Raw genomic sequence first — 22,927 nt, 5'->3', positions numbered from 1 at the left:
CACATGGCATGGGAGTGGAGGGAAACATCAACTGTTGGGAACTGAGCTGCAATAAAAGATGCCAGGTGTTGAATCGCATGTACAGTCGACTCATCAAGCTGCAAAGAGAGAAGAGTTCAATGCAGAAACCAGCAGACCAGTGCGACCATGCGTTCATACTGTCCCCAAAAGACTTCAAATCAACAGAAAACAAAACAAACAGAAAGGAAAAGAAAAGCAGAATGCCATCAGGGGATAAAGGGCATCCGTTGATGTTAGTAATGAAATCAAAGTAAATTGTCGGTCCAACACTGCTATACTCACGCAAGCGTATGAGCAGTGTGTTCCAAATAAAAAAACGAGTTAGAACGCTATCTACGGTGTCGGGATTGTCGTGCCTGGGACATGTGTAAAGAAAATACAGCACCACTGCTTTTGGGGACAAAACAGAAAGTGGCTGGTGGGTGGTGGGGTAGTTGTGAGGGGGAGGTGAGGTGAGGTGGGGTGAGGCAGGGGAGCAGGGTATTGGGACAGGGGGAGGGAGGTGGTAGTGATGGAGTCTCTCTGGTTCATTCTGTGAGTTAGTCAGGCTCAGGGTGGGTGGGAGCTCATGGGACGGGGTCTGTACTGGTTTAGCTCTAAAGGTTGTAGTTGTAAAAACGTTTGGCAAAGGCAGAGCTGCTCCAGAGGCAGAAATGATCTTACTGGTTGATTTAAACCTCAGAGTGGGAATGACGGAACCAGAGACTTGCACTGAGTGTTTATCCACTAGCCAGTAGCTGATTATCAATAGATTAGCGATGAGGATTACTTTGTGAATTTGTTAATCAAATAATCGTGGCATGAGCAAGCTACCTGGTTTATCCAAAGAGCCTCATATGAATCTATTTGAATAAAGCCAGTCTGGAAGCTATAACCAACCCAGATACTACAAATTGCTGGACTCTCAATGTCTATATTGCATTTTCCCAGTTACCAGTTTAAAATGAGGTTTAGTGTATTCACCGAGTTTAACTCAGTTACAAAAGCTCTGGTTCTTTGGTCTACTTATTGATGTTTTAGCCTGATGATCAAATTATTTCTCCCTCCAGAGCAGCTTGGCTTTGGGGAAATGATTGTACAACAACAAGCTCCAGTCTGCGTCTGGGCTAAACTGGTTAACGTCTCTAATCTGGGTCACACCTCGTCAAGGCAGGTGAGGGGGGGGCGGACCTCCCAGATGGCAGAGACGGCATGGACCTCATGAGCGAAGAGTCGTGGGGGCGTTCAGTGGAGCGTGAGCGGGAGGTGGGGCGCTCTATAGTGGGCCGCTGGTCTGCAGAGCGGGACCTGCTGTGATACTCGTGTCTATCCATGGATCCGTGGTTCCTACAGAGGTTAGTGAGAGTTAGGCAGGCACTCAGTGGGACCCCAGCAGGACAGGGACAGTACGCCCACAGGGTCGACAGTATGGAGGGCACAAATAGTTGGGCCCTCTCTGATGTGCATGTGTTTAAGGGCTGCACCTGTGTTGTTGCATGTTTTAACCCAACTATTGGCACATAACATTCACTACTTACATTGTTGCTGACGGTTTTATGGTAATATCAATGTTCAGATTACAGTAGATCTATAAGTCTGAGTGATCAATAAGTTGACATAGTATTTACTATCATGAACTAAACATGACCATACGCAAATTTTGCCTTGATATTAATGATTCAAGTATCAAAACACATCAAAACATTTAAAACCCCTCTGCTTTGTAAACTGATCTATAAAGTATGATTTCCTGTTAACGGACTAAAACATGCAAAAATACAGGTATTTTTGATCATTCAGCAACTCGTAGAGAATAGTACGACGACGATTGCATGTTTTTTAGAAAACCTATTTAAGGTGGATGTTTTAATTTCTATGACATTTAAATGTTGTCGTGCGACTTAATCTGACCTTTCTGAAATGGTCATATTGTCAATTTACAAGCAATTCTTTGACAATTTGAGTTTCAACATTACATCATTGTCTACAATTCTTAACGAGTAGATGAGCTACTTGATCTTCAGGGTGAGTGTGCAGACGGCTGGGCGGCTCATGGTGGGCTTATGGTCCCTGTAGTGAATTGACAGGAATGTCAGTGCACAACAGCCAGGCAGCATGTGCTGTCTTTCAATATGTGATGGGTGTGTGTTCATTTGCAATCTTTTAGAGGTATAGAGAGAAATGTGAGGGAGCAGTTGCAGTGTATCTGTACATTGCATTCTGCTTGATAAATGTGTATTTTCCAGAGAAATGCCCAGCCGTTAATACAAATATTTTTGGCACAGTGAGGATGAAGTTCAGATCTTGTCAGATTGAAGAGCTGTAGGGGGGAAAAAGCTGGTGAGAATCTCAACCGGGAAAATCACTGACAGTGTACGGAATCAGATAATGTTTAACTTTGTCAAGAGAAAAAACAAAATATCATAAAATGTCATCAAACCATTGAAAGGAAACCTTTGACTTTAGAGCATGCGCACTGCTGGGAAACTGTCAGTATAACATCTTCGTATACTGTAAACATTAGGCCCCTCATAAGTCTCACACTTTTTTATCTTATACAGTGTTAGAGTCATTTCATTAATTTCATCTTTAGACACAGAAGAAATGTTGGTGTCTTTGTAACACAAATGCAACTTTTAAAAAGGCGAACAGACACCAAAAGACTGACGTTAATAAATTCCAACCATAATTTTGTTGAAAATAATTGTGGAAGAAAAGCTATTGCCTTTAAGTCATTTCTTTAAATTTGAATTAGTACATTCATCTTATCACAGTCTTGTATTGTCTATGGCCTTTTGCAGTATGAAAAATTGTCCAGTAGAGGAAAAGTCTTTTTTGTCAAACACCAATCTCCACCTCCAAGTCTAAAGTTATTTACAGTGATGATCTAGGTAATCATTAGTGGGTTCCAATCAAGAGGCTGTTATGGATGAGGATTTATCAGCTACAAGTCAAACATCTCAAGGTGCACCTCTCTATGGGTGTAATGTAATGATATACAGTATACATATTGCACATTGGAATATTACTGCTCCTTCTATTCTGACTGGTTTCAAGCAGAGTCCAAAATGTTTGTCTTCCGGAAAAGCTGCTGTTTAAATGCTTATACACTAGAAGCTTTGTCAAACTCAAGGTGCACTCAGGGGCGACTCACAACAGCAGAATCATCAAAACCATTTTCTCATGTTCTGGGGAACTGACCTAAATGGAGACAATTGCCAAAAGGCTCAACTTCCACTATTGCTCTTTGTTGCTTATTTTCTTTTCCTTGTTTCCTTTCAGGTTTCAGTATTGCTGTTAGTCTGCCTGGTGCAGAGAGAGAGATACTATTTAAGAAACAAGGGAGTAGAGGGGAGATCTACTCTTAACTGGGATGATATCTACTTTCCTTTTCCTCTCAGTTTAGACAAACAGGAGGGGAGAGAGAAGAAAACTGAGAGCTCTTGTTAATGGCCATCGAGGCTATAGCCTGAGCCTGAAGTCGAGCCAAGCCAGTCCTTAGGGAAACTTTGTGACACTTTAATAAAGTCAGTCAGGCTCTTGGGCTTATTTCTTAGGACTCATCATTTTTTTCCTCCTAGAGAGGAAAGAAATGGCACAAACATCACGTTATTCCTGACTGAAAGCCAGATGGCAGCAGGTAGAAGATTGAAGACTGAGAGAAGTGGAGTCATTTACAGCATTTCTCTGGAGGGTGCAATGTGACTTATTTCTATTTATTGGTGCACCAGAACGCCTGTGTGGGTCCTTCAGGGGATAGAAGGGTGTCAGCAGGCCTTTCTTTATCGGCGTGGACTGATCGGGCATCCCAATCTGGCCAGACCAAAGAAGCCAAAGGGCAAAACAAAACTAAAATTTACAAAGCTACTGTGCAGCCAAGAGCAACGCATCAGAGATGCCACTGTATGTGTGAGCAAAAAGCTGCTGCCAGTAGCATGTAAAAAAAGGACAACACTTGCGATCACACACACCACTGACCAACGTATTACTGTTGGTATAACGTACATGGGTACATTAACAAAGACAACAATGGAGAAACAGTCAGGTGCTGGCCAGCACTTCACTCGACAACCAGGTAACAAACAGCCAACATCAGCAAGACAAATAGCTCCGGGCCTCAACAAACGGAGGCAGTTGTGTACCACTACTTTACGTCTACACAACTTTAGAGCTGTGATGACTCTTTCACAAAAAGCGATATCAGACAGGATATCATTTTCTGTCATCACAAGTACGATCACAGATTAATTAGGGACGGACAAGGGACACCTTGAGGGGACCACAAGATGGTGGATGCACAATTTCAGCGGATGTGCATATCAATACCTCTCAAAGTCATAGTCGGAGGAGTAGGCACCCTCAGAATAGGCGCGGGCCATCCTAGTAGAACGCAGTAACCTGACTGCTTCCTCTCTGCAGATGGGGTGTATGCGATGGTTGCGGCTGGTGGAAAAATATATATATATATATCACAACTGGTCAGCATTTAGTTTTTCCCACCAAAGGGGAAGGTAACAAGCTTTTTAAAAAAGGAACCTGGAAAGGAAGTTGAAATAGACTTTTGAATTCCCATTACAGACACTGTCTGTAATCTGTCTGAGACTTATTAAATCCACAGGGACCTAAACTGAGGGTTACTATATAACTCTACTAAACAGGTGTATCTGCTTGTTTGTAGGACCTCTGCTGGACAAAACTTCACCACCATAGAACACTTATCCATTTCCAGTATTGCCATAGTCACTCTCAGAGGAACAAATAAGTTATTTGGTCATATAAGAATCACACTCTCACATGGTCAACATTTGGAGTAAGAAGAGAAGAATGCTAACATGATAATGAGGTGGTGAAAAGATAGTGTAAGCAATGCTGATACTGGATGGATGAAGTGTATAGTCAAAGAGTCACCAAGAATCATGTAATTTACTGCTGAAAAGCAACAAACATTATGTATATATTCAATCTTCTGCAGAAGAAATATATACTTAATCACCACAACAAAACACTCATGGCAATGACGATGGACGAGTAAATCAAAGTGACTTCTAAGTGGTATGATAGTTTAGACTTAGTGAACTTCATGCAATGTCAGAACCTCATGGTGATCACTTGGCTACAGTGACAAAAACCCTGTGTCAGTGCCATGTGTCAGTGCCATGTGTTCAACACCCAAATGTAAGACTTCCTCGAGAAAACAAAGGATTATGGGCTGGAGTTTTGGGAGTAGGGGGTGATGGAAGCTGGAGGTGCAGAAATGGGGCTTCATGCAAGCTCAGGTAAAAGTCTACCTGGGGTCCCTTTGAGGATCATCAATAGGCTGAGTATGTCTGGTTCGAGGTAGAGTGAGGAAATGGCTGCAACCACATGGAGGGAGGAGAGAAGACAGAGATGGATCTGAGATGGCGCCGAGGAAGAAGCAGAGGAGGAGGAGGAGAGGAGAGAGAGAGAAAGAGCATTGGAGATAGACAGAATCGTAGGCAGACAGATGTAGGGTGAGGAAACTGAGGGAGAGAATGAGAGGTTTCTCGTAAATAGAGTGAGAATGCTCATAGGAAAGGTTGATGTAACAGTTACAAAGAGGAGATACAAGCATGGAAGATAAGATAGGCTGAGAAATCGAATGGTGAGGAGATGTATTCCTCAGCTTTACAACACAGACAGATGAAAGTGGTACACAGAGTACACCACCAGCACTCACAGAGGAAACAATGAATGCCTTAAACCTGCGCTCAGTGTCACTTCTACTGAATGAAGAGGACAACGATTTGAAACCATGCACATAACACAGATTTGTTCTTTTACACACACATTTCCAAGAGCATTTCAAAGAGTAGGAAAACAATGAAAATTACGTTTAAAACAAGATATTTCTTTTAGATTGTAGGAGTTTTGAGACAATTCCAAAGTCCACATTACTCAATTCCTGTCATTTTCAAACGTTTTCAATAAATAACTGGATGCTGTTAATTAAAGCGGCTGAAATACACTCAAGCGAGCACTGTCGCAGACAATTTAGATAAGTGCATTTGCTGCGTCTGACACTGATTTAGGCCAAGCCTCTGAAATATCAAATAAAGTTAATTGGACAGGGGGAAGTAGCTGTGGCCTGGCAGTGCCAAGCCTACGATTGGACTCTTGGAGCAACATTTCCCAGCCCTCACAGAAAATAAATGCTGATGGAAGATAACTGACCCAACGCTTTGACCACCTCTTCCATAAAGATAGGAAGATACATGCAAATACTGCATACTGTACACAGCATTTACAGTATTGGCTCCAAATGTTTCCTGCATAATCTAAAACTTGTAAATAACTTCTCAAAGCAGTGTACTGCCATCCAATTCTGGTGTCCATGCAGAATTTTAACTGTCATATAACTTTTCTGATAAATTTGTGAGAGGGCAAAATTTATTTGTATCTCTACATAACACTACTCTCTCAGGAGTCCGGAGTGTTACAATTTGTATATATAATAAATGGAAGGCATAGGAAGCAAAAATCAAGATATGAGAAACCAACACCACTGTATAAGGTTTAAGATGATTTAGAACAAATGTTGGCAAGGAACAGAGAAAGTTGCTCTTTAAAAGCAGAAACACCAGAGAGGGGAGATCTCACACACACAGTCGGTTTGCTGAGAGTTTAAGGCAAACGGCTCTTGAATTAAAAATGCTCCGTGCATGTCTATCACTTATGCTTATCAGATCTGTACATGCAAGCCCGGCGCGTGCATGCAGCTGCTGTGCACAAGCGTCAACTGGAGAGTGTGTACCTGTCAGGTGAGTAGTTAGCTTCGGACACACTGTGGTCATCCACTCTAGATGTGGAGCTGTACTGAGAGGGCCTAAGGTCAAAGGCTGGGTCCAGACTTCTGCTGTGTGATAGAAGTGGACCAGATCACCCCTCTCATAGTTTACACACCACACATGTCCCCCTACTGGCCAGGTGTGGGGGCACATGGCCTTGCATTTAACTAAGACATTCAGAAGGCATTGGCCTGGAAATCAGGCCAAGCTCAGCAGCATGTGGTGCTACAACCCATTAATTTGATTAATGGGTGATTCCTTTAAAATTTCTCATTTTTCAAGAGTAACTTAAAACACATTATCTTTCAGTTCAGCTGTCATAGCCTCTATTTCCCTACATCTATTAAAATGTTCTTAGAAGTTAAGGCATCCTCCTCCAGATGTTCATAAAAGACAAAGAAATGGTGTAAAATACATCATCATCACATGAAAACAATCAGAGCAAACACAAATAATATACATGCATATACTGTCACGGGTCAGTTCAGTGGCAGACTGAGCATTAGTTACCTGGAGGGCGGGGGAACGCTGGGAGAGCGTGACCGTGCCCTGTTTATATCAGCTGACCGAGAGCAGTGGTTAGATGACATCACCTGCTCAGGGACCGACAACGTGGAGCTCTGGAAGTCTCTGCCGTTCGACCGGTAGTCTGACATCCGGGACAAGCGGGAATAAGACAGGTTTTTAGATGGTTAGTAATTTGCATACTAAAACATATAGATACACATTCAGTTAAACCACACCCATAACCTGAGGAGAAACAGAAAGTCATGCTAAATGCCATTCTACCGAGTCTCCATATTTCAAAATGGAAAACTAGATTCTAGTAAAGGTGCAGTTGATCTGCTGTGTTAACATTGTGCATTTAACATGAAAATAGCCTTTCAAAAATCAGAAATATTATAATGAATTTTCCCTGCAAGACTGATTAGTTCATTAAACTTGAAAGAGTTCATTAACTGATAATCAGACATGTCTAGAGGCCGTGGTTATGGTCAGTGCTTGGCTCTATGAACGTTGATTGATATTCAATAGAGTGTATAGAACATTCAAATTAGTTGAAGAAAACTCTCAGGTTGGAAAAGAAGCAAAGGTAAGAAAAATGGAAGGTTATACGATAAAGGAATGCTGGAATATTGTATGGTATATTTCTCGGAACAATTCAGATCAATCCTGATTACAAGTGGATGCAAATCAAATTATGAAATGCCAAAATCTGTAATTTCACACACCGGCCCAGTCTCTTTGTTTCTTTCATAAACCAAACATAAAACCAAGAATAAATGAGTCCGTTGCCACACATTTGCTTCATTATGATGCATATTAGGTTCAACAGAGAAAACATCTGCCATTTCTAAACAGCAGCTCCAGCACAGAGCCTCCTGCAGCTGAGCAATTAACTCCCATGTACAGTCAAATGAAGTCTATTCTTCCTTCTGACATGTGGCTTCATGCATGAGTACAACCTGCCTGTTAAGCACATATAAAGTAGAGAGCCTTTACCGAGAATTAAAAGGATTTAATGAGAAGAATGGGCTGCATCAGTTCAGATGGAGGGAACCGAACTGAGGGTCAAAGCAAGATTAAATATGCTTTGCAAAACTTTTGCACTTTTAAAATTGTTCTGGATAAAAAACGAATCAAAGCAGCAATTGTACTTTGAAAGACAAGAACACACAAGCGAAGCCTGTGCAGTAATGATTAGTGGGTGTACGGTTTAATAAAATGCACTGAAAAGGATTTTCTTTACCACATTTGGAAATGGTAGCATCAGCAGTTCAATGCAAAAGCTGCATGATAAATGAGATGTGGTGGAGGGTGTGACCGGAGCTGAGCGAAGGGGCATTCCCTTCAGTGCACTGGCATGGTGAGGCGGCCAGAGGCTGATGAGAATGTTTAAGTGTCTGAAGGAGGATTCCCCTCAACTTCGGTACCAGGCTCTTACCTTTTCCATCTGTCAGTAACTGACTTCATTTCTTACTTTACTCTATTTTTATTTGTTGTGTTTTGTCACTCTTCTTCTCTTTGGCCTGAATGTGCTAACTGAGATGTGAAAAATTACCACACACAGGACGAAAAATAAAGATACTAGATACTGTCCTGCAAAAAAGGTATTTTTAAACTGGTCTTAAATAGCAACCCAGCAACCACAATTTTTAGCTTGAAAGACTAATGTTATCTTGTATTGTTCTATGGTGCAGTTACCTATTTCAGCATAAATTTATTCAGGGCTAATATTTTAGAAACAATTCAAGTGCACCTCAGTTTTAACAGTCTTTTCCTTTTTCCTGGACCTGCAACTGCCCCTCCTTTTCTGAGTATTGGTGAGTACAGCAAAACAGCATCTAGCAGTGCAGAGACAGACCAAAGCTCACTGTTCGCTCACCGTGCTGCTGCTGATGGGCTGCAGCATTGACCATGCGGATACTAATGGTATTTGTAAGCTGTTCAGTCTCGGCAGTGTTTGACAGATGCTGACATGTATGAAGATAACTGAGTTCACCATAAGATGAAATGACCATGAAATGTATGATACCTATGGTAACAACAAATCTGTGGGGATAATACCTTTTATGTATTTAAGTGAATGTGAAAAATCTTGTATCCCAACAAACTGTTTGTTACTTTTCTCTCAGACTTTTTTAATTGGGAATACATTACCTCCCCAAGGAGGTAACTTGTTTGGTTTGGCTGTCTGTCTCTTTGTTATTTAGCCGGATGATGCAAAAACAATTTGACAGATAATCACAAAACTTGGTCCAGGGAGTCAGAAAAGAACTCATTCCATTTTGATGTGGATTTAAATCAAGGGACATGTACAGGAATTTGCTTTCACTTTTTTTCTTTTCTTTTCTACAGTGTGCTTTTCAAAACTTTAAGATTTCACATTTCAGATAAAAATGTATGAATCTTAAAGAAAAAAACAATAGGAATGTTTAGGGGACTGATATTTATGAGTGTGTACAATTTTGTGTAGATCCTCAAATTTTTTCAGATATATTGAGATTAAATGTGGTTTCATCACTATGCTGCAGATTAATTATTTCCCATGTATCAATAGTCTTGGATGTTAATATGACCACAGTATATTACCTGTTATTACCCCAACACCATCTTCACAATCGTAGTCTGAGATCTCACTGTCACTTATCCTCTGGGATCCTTTCAAATAATGAGAAAGAGAGACCCATTGGAACGTGAAAGGGAGGAAAACGAGGCACAAGATAGAGTTACGAGAGTAAAAGATGGATGGAGAGAGGGGTAAACAGGGAAAAGTCATTCACATTCCCTGGTTCATTCATTCAGTGCCACTGTACTGGATGTTTGTATCATGCCTCCCTGGTCTGACTCTAATCTTAATTGTTAACCCTTCCAACCCTCCTGCAAGAGAATGTTGTGTTTACATGTGCTTAATATATGTGACCGCTTTAAAAATTAAATTTCGCATTTCACTGCTCGACCTTACCAAAAACACCAGATTGCTTTTCATCTGTACCACAACATCTTTAAATGCCACAATGTGTCACTCAATTTACATTTGAAGGCAAAGGTGGGAGACATGATACGGCTTTACAGCTCTTTCTTCATCCTCCCCAGCTGCTTTATCACCTCTCTCTTGTCCCCTCTCTTTCAAGAATGATACCCTCCCTGCAGCCCTGCCCATTGCCTCCACCGCTCAGTCGACTTAAATCAACTGGACACGTGTGCTTTTCTCTAGAAATGACAAGTGCTGCACTCTGGCAACCTCTCATCTCAGTTGGCTGGAAACTTTTTACAGCTGTCAGCTCTTTCACCTCACACTAACGCAAACGCCCAGAAAATCGTCCTGGTGGGGAAGCAAGCAAGCCTGAAGGGTCTGGTGAGGCAGTGTAGTGAAGTACAGTCATCTAAAGACCACTCACCACTGACTGGCCACAGAATATGAAAGTGGTGAGAGGAGAGAGCAATGAAATGAGGTACAGTATTTTGGCTATTGCATGGGGGAAATATAAAAATGATATATAATGCACAAAGATAAATCAAAGCTTTCTGTTTGGTTTCTCTTTGTTAAATATGCTACCACTGTTTCAGATGATTAAAATGAAGTATGAATACAAAAATAGAAAGTATCACACCAGCAGTAGAGCAATTTACCACATCACATCACAATTTCATGAACATATTCACATTCAAAACACACAATCACAAGAAAGTCAGAATGGGCTGCAGACATTCGCCAACAACATTTTATACAATTTTCAAAGGGAAAATATTAATCAGGGGTAAATAATAAATTATACAGAACATGGCACGTGGACACAGCAAGTGGACACAGTCATGTTATACTGTGTCTGGCAGGTCGGGCACTGGGTTTTCAAAACACCACTTCAGGATGAGGATCGAGTGCATTTTCTGTTGAGGGTTGCAAGGTGGGATCAGGGCATATTCCAAGGGTGAATACACAGAGAGGCAGAGACCACTGTGTCCTAAATCTCTCTTTCCGTGGAGCCTGCACATATTTGCTACCCTGAGTGGATTTCAAACGAGTGGTGTACAATTTACACCAGCTCACCACATTGAAATCCATGTAAGGCAGCAGAGGCGTGCACCCTCCATGGAAAAAGGTGGGGGGAGAATCAGGGCATGAGGAGGCGTCTTTCAAACAGGAAAGGAGAACACTCAGATGCCCCATGGAGCAGCACTGCCTGCGTGTGCAGGGGTCCTTTACCTGAGTTGTATGAATATGAGCCTTTGTCTGTAAAAGCAGAAGCAGTAAGGTTGATGTAGCATGGATGACAAAGACAAAACATGCATCAACTACACATAAAGCTTTAATAAACTAAAGAAATGAAATTATTAGGAGTAATATTATTATTATTAGAAATATAAAAAATGTATAGATCTATATATTTCGTCTAATTTCCGTGTACTTATGTATGTGTGACAGTGATGGTTTTACTTCAGGTAAAAGAGCGAACCCCAAGGCTGAGTCAGAGTTATTGGGAGCCTGAAAAATACTCACCACATTGCTCCATATCTTTGTCAGCTCTTTATTACTAACAGTTTATTGAAAATCTGTTGAAAAAGCTATTGCTGTTACTGACTTTGTTCTTTATAGTTTCACATTTTTTTGTCAACTGTAAAAACAATTTGCTGCTGTCTTCAGCATAACATTTAGAGTTTTGTGACATGTCAGGAAAGAAGGTGGGACGTACTCTGCAGCCGCCTGGTTGGACTCTCTCCGTGGAGCTGCCTGCGCTGCGTGTTGGGGGAGGCACGTGGGAGGGGGATGGAGGATACGTCGTGTGTTTGGAGCTTGTACCAGTGTGGCTCGTCGTCCAGGAGAGCCGTCTCCAGCTCAATCAGAATCTATCAGAGAAAAACAGCCATGAGCTACAGTGAGAGCCAATCCTAAAATATCCTTCTCTCTTGCTCAGCTGTGTTAATTCATTGTAACAGTTCTACACAGAAAAAGTCCCAGTTCATGTTGGACAAACAGTAGATTGTCAAAAACCTTGAAATGGCCAAGAGCTTTATTAAGGCTTTGACCGTATAGGATATGCTTAGCTGAGATACTGTCAGTGAGTGTCCCTGATGGGTGGGGTTTGGTTTTCTTACCTCCCCCAGGAATTCGCTCTCCTCCTCCCTCAACCTGGCTTGGTCCCACAGTGTGATCTCCAGCATGCGCTCCCGAAACTCCCGCCGGTGCACCGGCGAGTACATAAAGGTCTGGTTCCATTTGGGCTCTAAGGATTTCTTTACCGTTTTTGTTCTCCTCTTGCTTTTGTCGCTGGAGGAACAATAATTCAAACTGTTTTTATTTACAACCATGGTAGAGAAGAACCACGAGTACAACAGATCAATAGCAGGACACAGGACAGAGCACAGCAATGGGGCATGCTGATGAGAACGAGCTGGTAAGACCACTGTGCCGATCTTTCTGACAAGGTCCACTTCCTGTATTCTTTATCAGAGCGTACGAGAGATCTCCTTCAAAGATACAAAACTACACCAAACGACCAACAAAGTAACTAGACACAACCAAGTCAATGCCTTTCTGAATGCAATGAAATGGGATGGTATTACATCAGTTAGCTGGCTAACAGTTAGATCAGCAAATGGTAACTCTTCCTATTCTTACCTTCTATCAGGGAGGAAATAGATTTTGACGTAAGGGTTCCTGGGCCGGCCGTCTTCCCTGGGGGGCAGATCTTTTGCACCCAGGATGGTGACGATTAGTTGATGGCCCACTTTGTCATACCACAGTTTGACCTGCAGGGGCAAAGCAGAGACATCCTGCTGAGGGACAGATCAGGGTCAATGGGAGTAAAAGAGGGAATAATGCAGGAGAAGACAACTGCATTTAGAAATTGAGTAATTATATATACATTTGTGTTGTTTATTAATGCCTAAAGTGACAGTTATTTTCTACAGCTTAGGTCTTCTCCTGTATTTGCCCTTAAGAGGAGAGGAAGAAGATGTCTACCTGCCAAGATGATGTTAGGTCACATGCTTGGTGGGAAAATGTATCACAGCTTAAGAGTTGATTGAAACGTGGAACTAGGTGTCATTGTTACTATGGTATGCTAATGCTAATGATCTCAAAATAAGATCATACATTTTGAGTGATATTTTAGTCTCTATGTTTAGAGATCCTACTTTAGAGACAAGACATGTGTTTTTTCATTGTGTGCAAGGTGTATGTGTTTATGTTTCCTTTATGGATACAGTTTATTGAATGGAACTGAATGCAGCTGGCCTGAATGTCCTTTTGACTCGAGGCATCATGCTCTAAAAGTGACAGCATGAGCTCCGTTGAAACAACATTGTCTACCAGTGGTGTTGATGATGCATCTAATAATGTTTTTTCAGATAGTCAATGGGCATTGATGCAGAGAAATCAATCATGCTGTTGCAAGAGGAATCAAAGACAGTTCACACTAAAAGGGAAGTATGGACTCCAGAGAGGACACTTAGAAGAAAAAAACGTCCAACAGAGGCCTTAAAGGAACGAGATGAAATGAGAGAAATAAAACTTCTAAGATCTTGTCCATACTTCTTTAAAAACGTGATAATGGAAAGGGTCTGCGCTGTTTAAAACTACCAGCTACACATGCAGCAACGCAAGAGAGGGCATCCAAGACGAGTCAACAGATCTGGTGTTTGCAAAAACAGACAGCAGGAAAGCAAATTGTACCAAATAATATCTAAACGTGTAATCCACCAAAAAATAACTCATACTGCAAAATATTAATACATTGTCTGTGTGTGCAGTGGCAAAGATATTTCTGAACCATAGTCATCATGGAAGCTGAATGATTGGATTATGTGTGGTAACATCGTCCAATTGTAAACTGCAAATACACATTTGAAACATGTGCACTTCTCCAAGAGTACAAACATAAGCAAACACACAAGCTCAAACTTTAACAATATGTGCCTCAATTCTAATTCTACATAATGTGTTTAGACACTAACATATGGAAAAAATATCTCTCAGACGGCCTCAACCTTTATTATGTGTAGTAACAATATTTAGTTTTTTGAGCATACTCTAGGATACTCTTAGAACAAAAGTAAAAGAATAATGTCAGCGAGATATAAATATCCAATTCTCCAAGGAGTAAATGTTACCTTAAGACTGACTGACTCAAAAAAAACAGTTACACAAAGTGATTGTAAAACACTTATAACCAAATAAATAAGTAAATATCCAATGCTCAAAGGAGAAAAAATAACCATAAGCCTGACTTACTCAAGAATACACTAAGTGATTGTGAAAAACAAACCATAGAAACAGTCTGCTATTGTATTTTTACCAAATATATTTGATATATACATTGAAAGATTAAAAGAGACTGTGCTAGTCGGGGAAAATCTTTGTAGGTTTGCTTGATTTGAAGTTTTTTAATTGGGAGGCAACATTTAATTCTTCTTCAAATCTCAAATGTAAAGTAAAATGCTTGGCTTTCAGTTAGGACGGTCAACTTGGTGTCACCATGAAACTACAGACCCATCAACAACACTTCCAACTCACACATGGAGGAGAACTTCTGTCGATGTGTGCAGGGTTAGATTCATTGAGGCCTGAGCTCATGTCACACTGAAGCAGAGAACAACCCAAGAAAATGTAAAAGTGCCAACTTCCTGCATTGCCATCGTGGAAATCCCAAATACAAATTACAACACAAGATGCGGTCAGTCACTGGACTCAGTAGAAGATGTCAGGCAATGGAAGAGTGTGTGTTCAAATGTTTTCAGATTAGTTGAGCATGCACCACCTAAGAATAATGATGTGAATGGGTTAAAATGAGTAATAATAACTGTCATCGGAACAGTGATACCAAGAAATCAAATAGAAGAAAAATTAAGAAAAAGGGAAACTTGAAGCTGCCATTTCCCAGGAATGCATTTTCCAAAATATGGAAACAGAAAAGAGGCCAGTCAACAGTCAATGAGCAAAGACCAAATAGAGATTGTGCCCTGCAGACAGGGCCCATTACCTGGACCCTAGGGGTAAAAGGCGTTGTTCTTCTACTAAGGCTTTGGCTCTGGATAAGCAAAATTGAACGGCAAAAAAGGAAAGAACAGAAAAGAAAATACAATAAAACCAAAACCCCACAATACAACAACAAAAACTCACAATACACTATAAACACAACAACAGATGTTTGTAGTCTAAGACGGGAGATTTAGGTCAGTAAGTGGGTTTTTCTTCACCTTGCATTTTTATCTTTTGTTACCTTCCTCTATTTAGTTTATCAAAGATTACTTCTCCGCTCTGTTCTTCATAGACCCTTTGAGAAAATGATCAATGGCTCACAATTATATCTCTCTTTCTTCTCTGGATCTTTTCTCCTCTGCTTCAGAGCTTGCGTCACAGTGACGTTAAAGACACTTCTTTACTGTGTAGAATTACTCATCAAGCACTGCAGCTCTTTCATTCAGTGAACTCAACTGTTTCTGTGATTATCTGTTCATGGATTTCAAGATCAGCCCTACACAATATTACAACAGGTTAGAAGGCAAGAAAGGTTTCACAAGATGCAGGGCTTATTCTGATTGACCCACAGGATGCATTATATGTTTATGTGGTTCTAATGACTCAATGGGACAGACTGAATGTTTACATTCAATCCCAGTGGCAGACAAACCCAACATTTTCTCATAAATATCGATGTTGTGAGAGACGTGTTATCCAGATGCTAAAGGTATTTCCCCTGTGGATCCTAACTTTGAGTGTTGATTTATCTCTTGCTTTAATGCAGCCTGTTACCCATTCATCCCTAGAGGGATTTTTCTACTAGATAATGGACAACACACACACAGTAACCTGAACCATAACCCTGTGCTGGGTTGGTAAAGGGCCAGCTGAACAGGCAAAGAGAGATGAGCTGTGCCTGGTTGCCCTAACAATTATTTAACAGAGGATTTTATTCATTTTCAACATTATACTCTCTAACCAATTCATAGGACTCAAGCACTAGCAATCAAACAATACAGTGGCTCCAGAGGATCTCACGTGTTGTAATGCTGAGCCCACTTACTGAAAGCTGTCCTGACAGGTACTGGGGGGCGTCCCTCAGCATACTGGGACTCATGGGGGATGTGACGGAGATGGACGGACGATCCATCTTCTGAGACTCAAAAGAACTCGAACCTGACAGAGTGCCGGGGAAAGTGATTCGATTATTAAATAGTGATGTTGTAGTTTAAGTAACATGACGAGATAAAACAAGGTAGAAAGACACACACAAGAAGAGAGGTGAGGGCAAGAGATCACAGAGACAGAAGCAACTCTCTGAGACATTTTCTTTACTTGATACTTTTGGGCTGATGTGATAAAATGGGATAGTGAGAAAATGACTCACTTGATTCCAGTTGTGCATGTGTGCTGTCTGGTATCCTTGGAATATCTCTGCAAGAAAACAGAAAACAGAAAGCGTGTGAGACAGAAGAGAAGAAGGGGATGGGGAGGATCAATCTGAGCTAACGATGAATACACTGCAATTTAAATGGTACATCGTCTTTATTTACATAGAGGTTTTCTAATGTTGATGACCACTCAAAACACTCCACAGCACAGTTTTTGCCATTCACCCATTCACAAACAACTCTATCTATGTGCAGCACTTTCTCTATAGGGAGGGGGGGGATTTTGAGATTTGAGAGATCGGCCCGGAATGGGGAAGACTGGGATCGAATCGCCAACCTTCTGGTAAGAGGATGGCCGCTCTATCCCCTGAACCACAGCTGCCCTGCTCTTTAATGACAGTAATGAAAACATCACCTAGTACCTCCCTCAGCAGCACACAACAGGTCAGCTATTGACAAAAGCAGTTTTTCTTTTAAAACAACTGGGAAATTGAGTATGAGTCAGGCCTTTATTCTGCTGTTCACATACTATGTGAGAACACAATCTATAGTCCATCTTGGATTTCTCTACATGGCCAAACATTCCCCGTATGAAACCACATTTAAATTCACTAGATCTGCATTTTTATTTGGATCTGCACCAAATTTCATTCCCCTAAATACTGTATATCAAGATCTATGAATTATTATCTGAGAAATCAATCAAAATGTGGGAAAATGTCCTGGACTATTAAAAAATAGTTTGATCTGAAACAAACTTTGATGATTTCTCCTCTGACTAATATAACCTCCTTCCACCAAGTTTTGTGGTAGTCCCTCCAGAAGGTTTTGTGTAATCCTGTTAACTAACAAACAACAAACACAGATGAAAACATAACGTCCTAGGCGGAGGTAAGTATGTGTGTGTCATTATTTGTGAGCTCTTACCCTATAGGCCGTGAGACCACCAACTCCACCTGCGGCTCAGGCTTGGATTCTAGTATGATATTGTAAACTTCTTTAAATGTGGCTCCTTGTAAAAGCTTCCCATTCCACTCCAGAACCTGGTCACCTGCAAAAAAAAAACATCAGAGATACTGAATGTATGAAATGTGTCAAACTGTTGTGCAGGCACTACTGTGCATCTGTGTTGTCAAACTTTGGAACATATCATTATGCATATAGAGCATGCTGAGTACTAATACATTCTCTGATTTCACTTCAATACATGGAATGATGGGTCTGTTTTTTATACCTGGTCTGAGGTGTCCTACAGTGTCTGCTAGACTTCCTCTCCTCACTTTAGTGATGAAAGCACAAAGTCTACCAGATTCTGTCATCTTGCCTCCCACCACCTGTAGAAGCAGAGAGGGTACAGGAATTAGCAATGAAGCACAAGTGTAAACTTCACTTGGCTCTGAGTGTTATTGTAACCAAAGTGTTAATGTGCCATGTTAACTCTTCATTGTAAATATGTAGAGCACAAAGACCCCACAAACACAATTTCCTGTTGATGTCATTGCTTTAGCTTTTCCTGCAAGGTATGAGTCCCCAATAAAAGAATGACAAGTAAAGGGTCAATGGTAAAAGTGCGTCTCAGTTTTTTTTTTTTTTAAGTATCCATGGTTATGTTTCATTCCCAAGAGACACACTGGGATGCTGCTCCATGATGTGCAGGGCCCTGGGCGAGAGCTGTACTGTACAGTTCGAAGCTGTCGTACTCCACTCTCCTCAGCTTACATGGGCATCATACAAATAAAAATCCTTCTTAATGGCAGCTGAATGCCAACATACAAAGGAGCTTAGGGAAGTCTGCTAAATTAAATGGCTTTATGTAACAGGCGGGAGCGAGAGAGGGAGAGAGAGAGGGAGACGGGCAGCGAGGGCAGGGCTGGCAGCCTAACTGATGGACTGACAGGCTGGAGAGCCGAGTTGGTTGGCGGCTGCTGAGCCGACAGAAACGCACAGAGGCACTGAGCAGACACAAAAATGCCATTTCAGGAGGCTCATTCAATCAGTAATGATTTTCCCCATCTTGCTGCTCACTGTTCTCCCTCCTCATGGCCCACTGTGCTCCTCTGGACTTTAGTTGCTCAGCTTTTTTATCTACCAGTGTGCACCGCCCACAGATTTATACAACAGCTAGACAGCAAGAGAAGAGAAACCAAAATCTACAACAATACTTCGTATTTAAATGCTTTGGCAAGGCAGTGACTGCCATGAAATTAAACACTGAAGGTTTAAATCAATAAAAAATATGTAATCATATAGTATAAGTAAATATGTGGGAATTGTGATGGAATGATCCAAGACATACACACTGCTATAACGACAATAACTATAACTATATTTAATTTTTGGTTGAGGACTAACTTGCCCGTCCGAGAGGCTGAACGCAGTTCACTAATTTAGCTCAATGTGAGTGCATAGAGAAAATTATAGATCACAAAATCAACAACTGCCTTTTAAAATTCATCATGGATATAAACAAGTCACTAATGAAAATGAATATAGTAACACTTGATGTATTCAATAACTAGAAGCCGAGGCGAAAATGAGTAAGACACACACAAACAAATTTCCGCCCCAAACAGAAATCACAGCTACGAAAGAATTGATGTTAACATGAAAGTATAAAATCAGTAAAGAATCACATGAAGCCATCAGATTTCCACAGAACTCTCAGGTATGACAGACATATGATAAACTCACCTTCAGACCAAGCAGAGCTCCTGAGTCTCGAGGCACACTTCCATCTTTCATTCGCTTGTTGAGCAAAATTCGCCCTATTAGGCGATCCCCATCTTTGGACGGCTGCCACGTCACCGGGTGCTACAAGGTCAGAGCCACAACACACCTTTCGTTTAACAAGTCATCCACTTGAATTTGATCACTTAAGACCAAAGTAGAAAACTGTTCATAGTGAAAAGAGGGCATGGGGGGTAGTATCTGTTCACTCAGAGAAGAAGGTTCACACAAACTCTGTTCACTCATCAAAACTTTGTATTTTTTTGTTTTAGTCAACAACATGCTCAATTAAATTTAAATGAAGGAATGTTTTGTTCCTCAGGGTAATCCTGGGCAAAACAAATCTCATAAATACAACTCGACAGTAGTATTAGGTCTTATATCTAGAGCTTGTGTGAACCTGCCGGCGTGAAGGTGGAGTGAGCTTCATGCAGCGCCCCATGCAGAGTAAAGCAAGCAGCCACAACACTCCTCCTCATACCAGCTCTTCAAACTGGAGCAGGAAGACCGGAGTCTAGCTCCGGTTCTTCACTACACACATACAACCACCATCAAGTGGAGTAGTGAGGGGATAGCAGACAATGAAGAAAAAGGGGGAAAATATAATCTATGATACAAGAACCAATGAGGTAGACTGTGAGGCGTACGTTTAAAGAAGGATGAAGAACAGAAATCACAGAAAAAAGCCATGAGACACAGATAGGGTGAAGTCACAGATGCAGCAGTGGAAGGGAAAAAAGAAAACCAAATGTTTTATTTTTTGGTGCAAAACAAGTCCAATCTTCCCTGTTTTGTGCTTTTACAATAATTTGAGTTTTGCTATAGAAGTGAATGGAAAGTTGGGCAGGGGGCAGGTTCTGTCTGGACTGGGTGCTGTGGGGTAGGGCAGCAGAGTGAGAGGGACGGGCCTGAGTAAAGGTGTTCCTACTGCACTAAACAGGACCGCTGCAGAGCAAGAACACAACATACGGAGGAGAACGAGCATGCAACTAGGAGAGACCCACATTCCTGTGTGCCATGACAAACAGAGAGGTTGTGCGTCAATGCGTTTCTTTAACAACTACTGTAAGATGTGTAGTTTCTGTTTAGGGAGCAAACACAGCAAGTACAAGTAGCAAGCAAAGAGGGTGCCCCCAAAATACTTTTTCGACAACACCAAGCAAGGTGGAGCCAAAAGTAACCGAAAAATAAAAAGTAACAAAAACGCAGGAGAAATCAATTTATACAACGTGAAATAAAATAAAAAATAACAAACATCTCACCTATTTACACTTAGTGACAAAGAGCAAACAAAGACTGGATGGGTAGGTCATAAATAATAATAATAACAAAATGCAGGCTAGATTGTCTCAGTACCTTCTCACTATGGCTATGCTCCTCGTTTAGGGTAGTGCTACTGCACGTATCAACTCCCGAGTCTTTAACCTGCGGTTCACACCATGCCAAGTCCTCTTCAAATGAGTGTCCCCCAAAGCGCACCATTTTCTTTTGCCTCTCAGATAAGGTGTGTGTCGGCTCGGACATAAATGCCTGCTCAATAGTTTTTCTTTTTCCCCTTTGACTGTCCCCTACAGGTGTGGGATAAAAACAGAAAGAAAAACAGAAAAACAACATGCAAAGGTGTAAATAAAACGAAGGAAACATGAAATGACAAAAGACTCTAGGAGAAGGGGGTTGGGGTCGGGGAGACAGACAGAGAGAGAGAGAGAGAGAGAGAGATTGGGGTTAAAAGGCAGGAGGGAGGGGGGAAGGGGGTCAAGGCAGGGCTCCACATGTCTCACCAAAGACATTGGGGAGGCCTCGCTGCTATGCCAAGACGCATGGTCCCACCAATGGCCATCCAAATCTCCTGTAAGGTGGTGAGGGGTGGGGGTGAGGGTGCACATACACAAGAGAGGACAGCGAGAGGGACCGGTGAGGACACCACAAACCACGACATACATACATTAACACACGCACATATTACACTTTCAGGACTAAACAAGACGTCCAAACACTCACACACATTCAAACACTGCTCAAACTCAAAAGGTGATCATCATGTGCAACTCTACGGTCCCTGTGTGGAGAAAGAAAGATGCAACAATAAAGTATCAGTAATCAATACTGATTTGACCACCTCAATACTGTACAGTGAGGAAAAGACACAAGCCCACAATCATTCTCTCACACAGAAGCCTCAGGACATAGTTCAAATCAAAAACAAGCTGTGAAGTCTTTCAAGGCAGCTGAAGTCATCGTGCCTCATGTGTTCTGCCATCACATCACAGGTTAACTCTAAAGGTCCAGTGTGTAAGATTTAGGTGAAAGGGATCTATTAGCAGAAATAAACACCTTTGGAGTTTTTATGACACCTGAAGGCTACCACAGGTTCTCTTTCATGATTGGAAGAGTGGGCTGAGGTGAGGGGTATTCAGCTGCAACATGCAACTTCACCACTAGATGAACGTAACTCTACACACTGAACCTTTAAAGGTACTTCATGTAAATTTAAAACAGACAGGAACAGAAACAATTTAGATTTGATTATAAGCACATTGAAACATGTTTTGAGAATATCTCAACAGCTGATATTTCTTCACTTGCTCATTCCTTTCTCTGCTGAAAGCAATAAACACTTTCATTCTCAGATCTTAATTTCCAGACTGTTTCAAAAAACTCTTTGCTGGGTCCTTCAGTCCAAATCAGCAGACAACGATGCAACTAAGTTAGCCTGCTGCTATCTTATCCTACAGTAGAGCTGCATTTGCAGGAGGGAGCAGGGCAGATCTCTAATGTGTTTAACTGGGGATTCAGATTGCTGTGCCACACAGCCTTAACTGACCTCAATCTAAAGTGCACCAGGGAGAGCTCTCAAAGATAGGGCTCTGATTACAACTTCTGTGGTAGCATCCGTGGACACAGCCTTGATCATTTCAGACTGGGCATTACAGGAGGGTACTGGGACGGTTCTGTAAAACTGCTTCATTTTCTCCTCATCCAGATGAATAGTAAGAGCAGAACTGATGGTGGTAAAATAAGAGGAGGAGGAATCAAGACCTGCAACCCTATTATCTGTTGCACCACATGAAACAGCTGGAGTCTGAATAGGCAATATTTGACAGAAATATAAACTCACTGTGAGTATTTGACCTGAAAGAAAAGCAGGTCTGCAGAGCTAACTTTGTCATCGTACAGGATTTGCCCTGTTTTCCCATGTGGATGCACAGAGTAGAGAGATGGAGAGCACTTTCAATTTGATTAAGAGGCTTAAAAATCCAAGCTAATTAAAAAGAGTGAAAAAATATTGGATCCAAAGGTAGAACTAAGATTCCCAATGGAGAGTAGTATAGAGTCAAAGAGGGCTGGTGGTTGAGGCCATCCAAATGGGGAAATGATTTCAGTTGTCTGAGAGGAGCTGGAGAATGACTGCAGAGAAAGTGAGGATTTCTTTGTCCCGAGACCTTGGTGTGGAGCATATCTCTGCATTTAACATTCCATTATGTGGAGGCTATGGGCATTTAAATGTTATCCACTTACACTGGCAAGTCATTTCAATT

At 41.4% G+C, this 22,927-nt stretch overlaps 1 protein-coding gene across 4 annotated transcripts in view; it reads right to left on the bottom strand.

Annotated features, from left to right (window-relative positions):
• rims2a (regulating synaptic membrane exocytosis 2a) overlaps positions 1–22,927 on the bottom strand; it is a 124,859-nt gene that overhangs the window by 33,657 nt on the left and 68,275 nt on the right. For 2 of the 4 annotated variants that reach the window (XM_061080662.1, XM_061080664.1), the window contains exons 8-21: positions 20,745–20,956; positions 19,353–19,472; positions 17,896–17,995; positions 17,589–17,712; positions 16,658–16,704; positions 16,334–16,446; positions 15,290–15,337; positions 12,928–13,058; positions 12,405–12,597; positions 12,002–12,155; positions 9,900–9,968; positions 7,317–7,455; positions 4,327–4,443; positions 1,162–1,347 (exon numbers count right to left, since the gene is read on the bottom strand). In XM_061080662.1, the coding sequence (XP_060936645.1) occupies positions 1,162–1,347; positions 4,327–4,443; positions 7,317–7,455; positions 9,900–9,968; positions 12,002–12,155; positions 12,405–12,597; positions 12,928–13,058; positions 15,290–15,337; positions 16,334–16,446; positions 16,658–16,704; positions 17,589–17,712; positions 17,896–17,995; positions 19,353–19,472; positions 20,745–20,956 (1,753 nt within the window). Of the gene's footprint in view, positions 1–1,161; positions 1,348–4,326; positions 4,444–5,288; positions 5,355–6,772; positions 6,875–7,316; positions 7,456–9,899; positions 9,969–11,514; positions 11,542–12,001; positions 12,156–12,404; positions 12,598–12,927; positions 13,059–15,289; positions 15,338–16,333; positions 16,447–16,657; positions 16,705–17,588; positions 17,713–17,895; positions 17,996–19,352; positions 19,473–20,744; positions 20,957–22,927 lie in introns of all 4 variants that reach the window. The other 2 variants (XM_061080663.1, XM_061080665.1) reach the window with 2 other exon arrangements.

Source organism: Limanda limanda, chromosome 11, assembly GCF_963576545.1.
Source record: "Limanda limanda chromosome 11, fLimLim1.1, whole genome shotgun sequence".
Classification (NCBI taxonomy): Eukaryota; Metazoa; Chordata; class Actinopteri; order Pleuronectiformes; family Pleuronectidae; genus Limanda; species Limanda limanda.
Note: the sequence above shows the minus strand (reverse complement) of the source record. Positions and strands in the feature narration are given on the sequence as shown.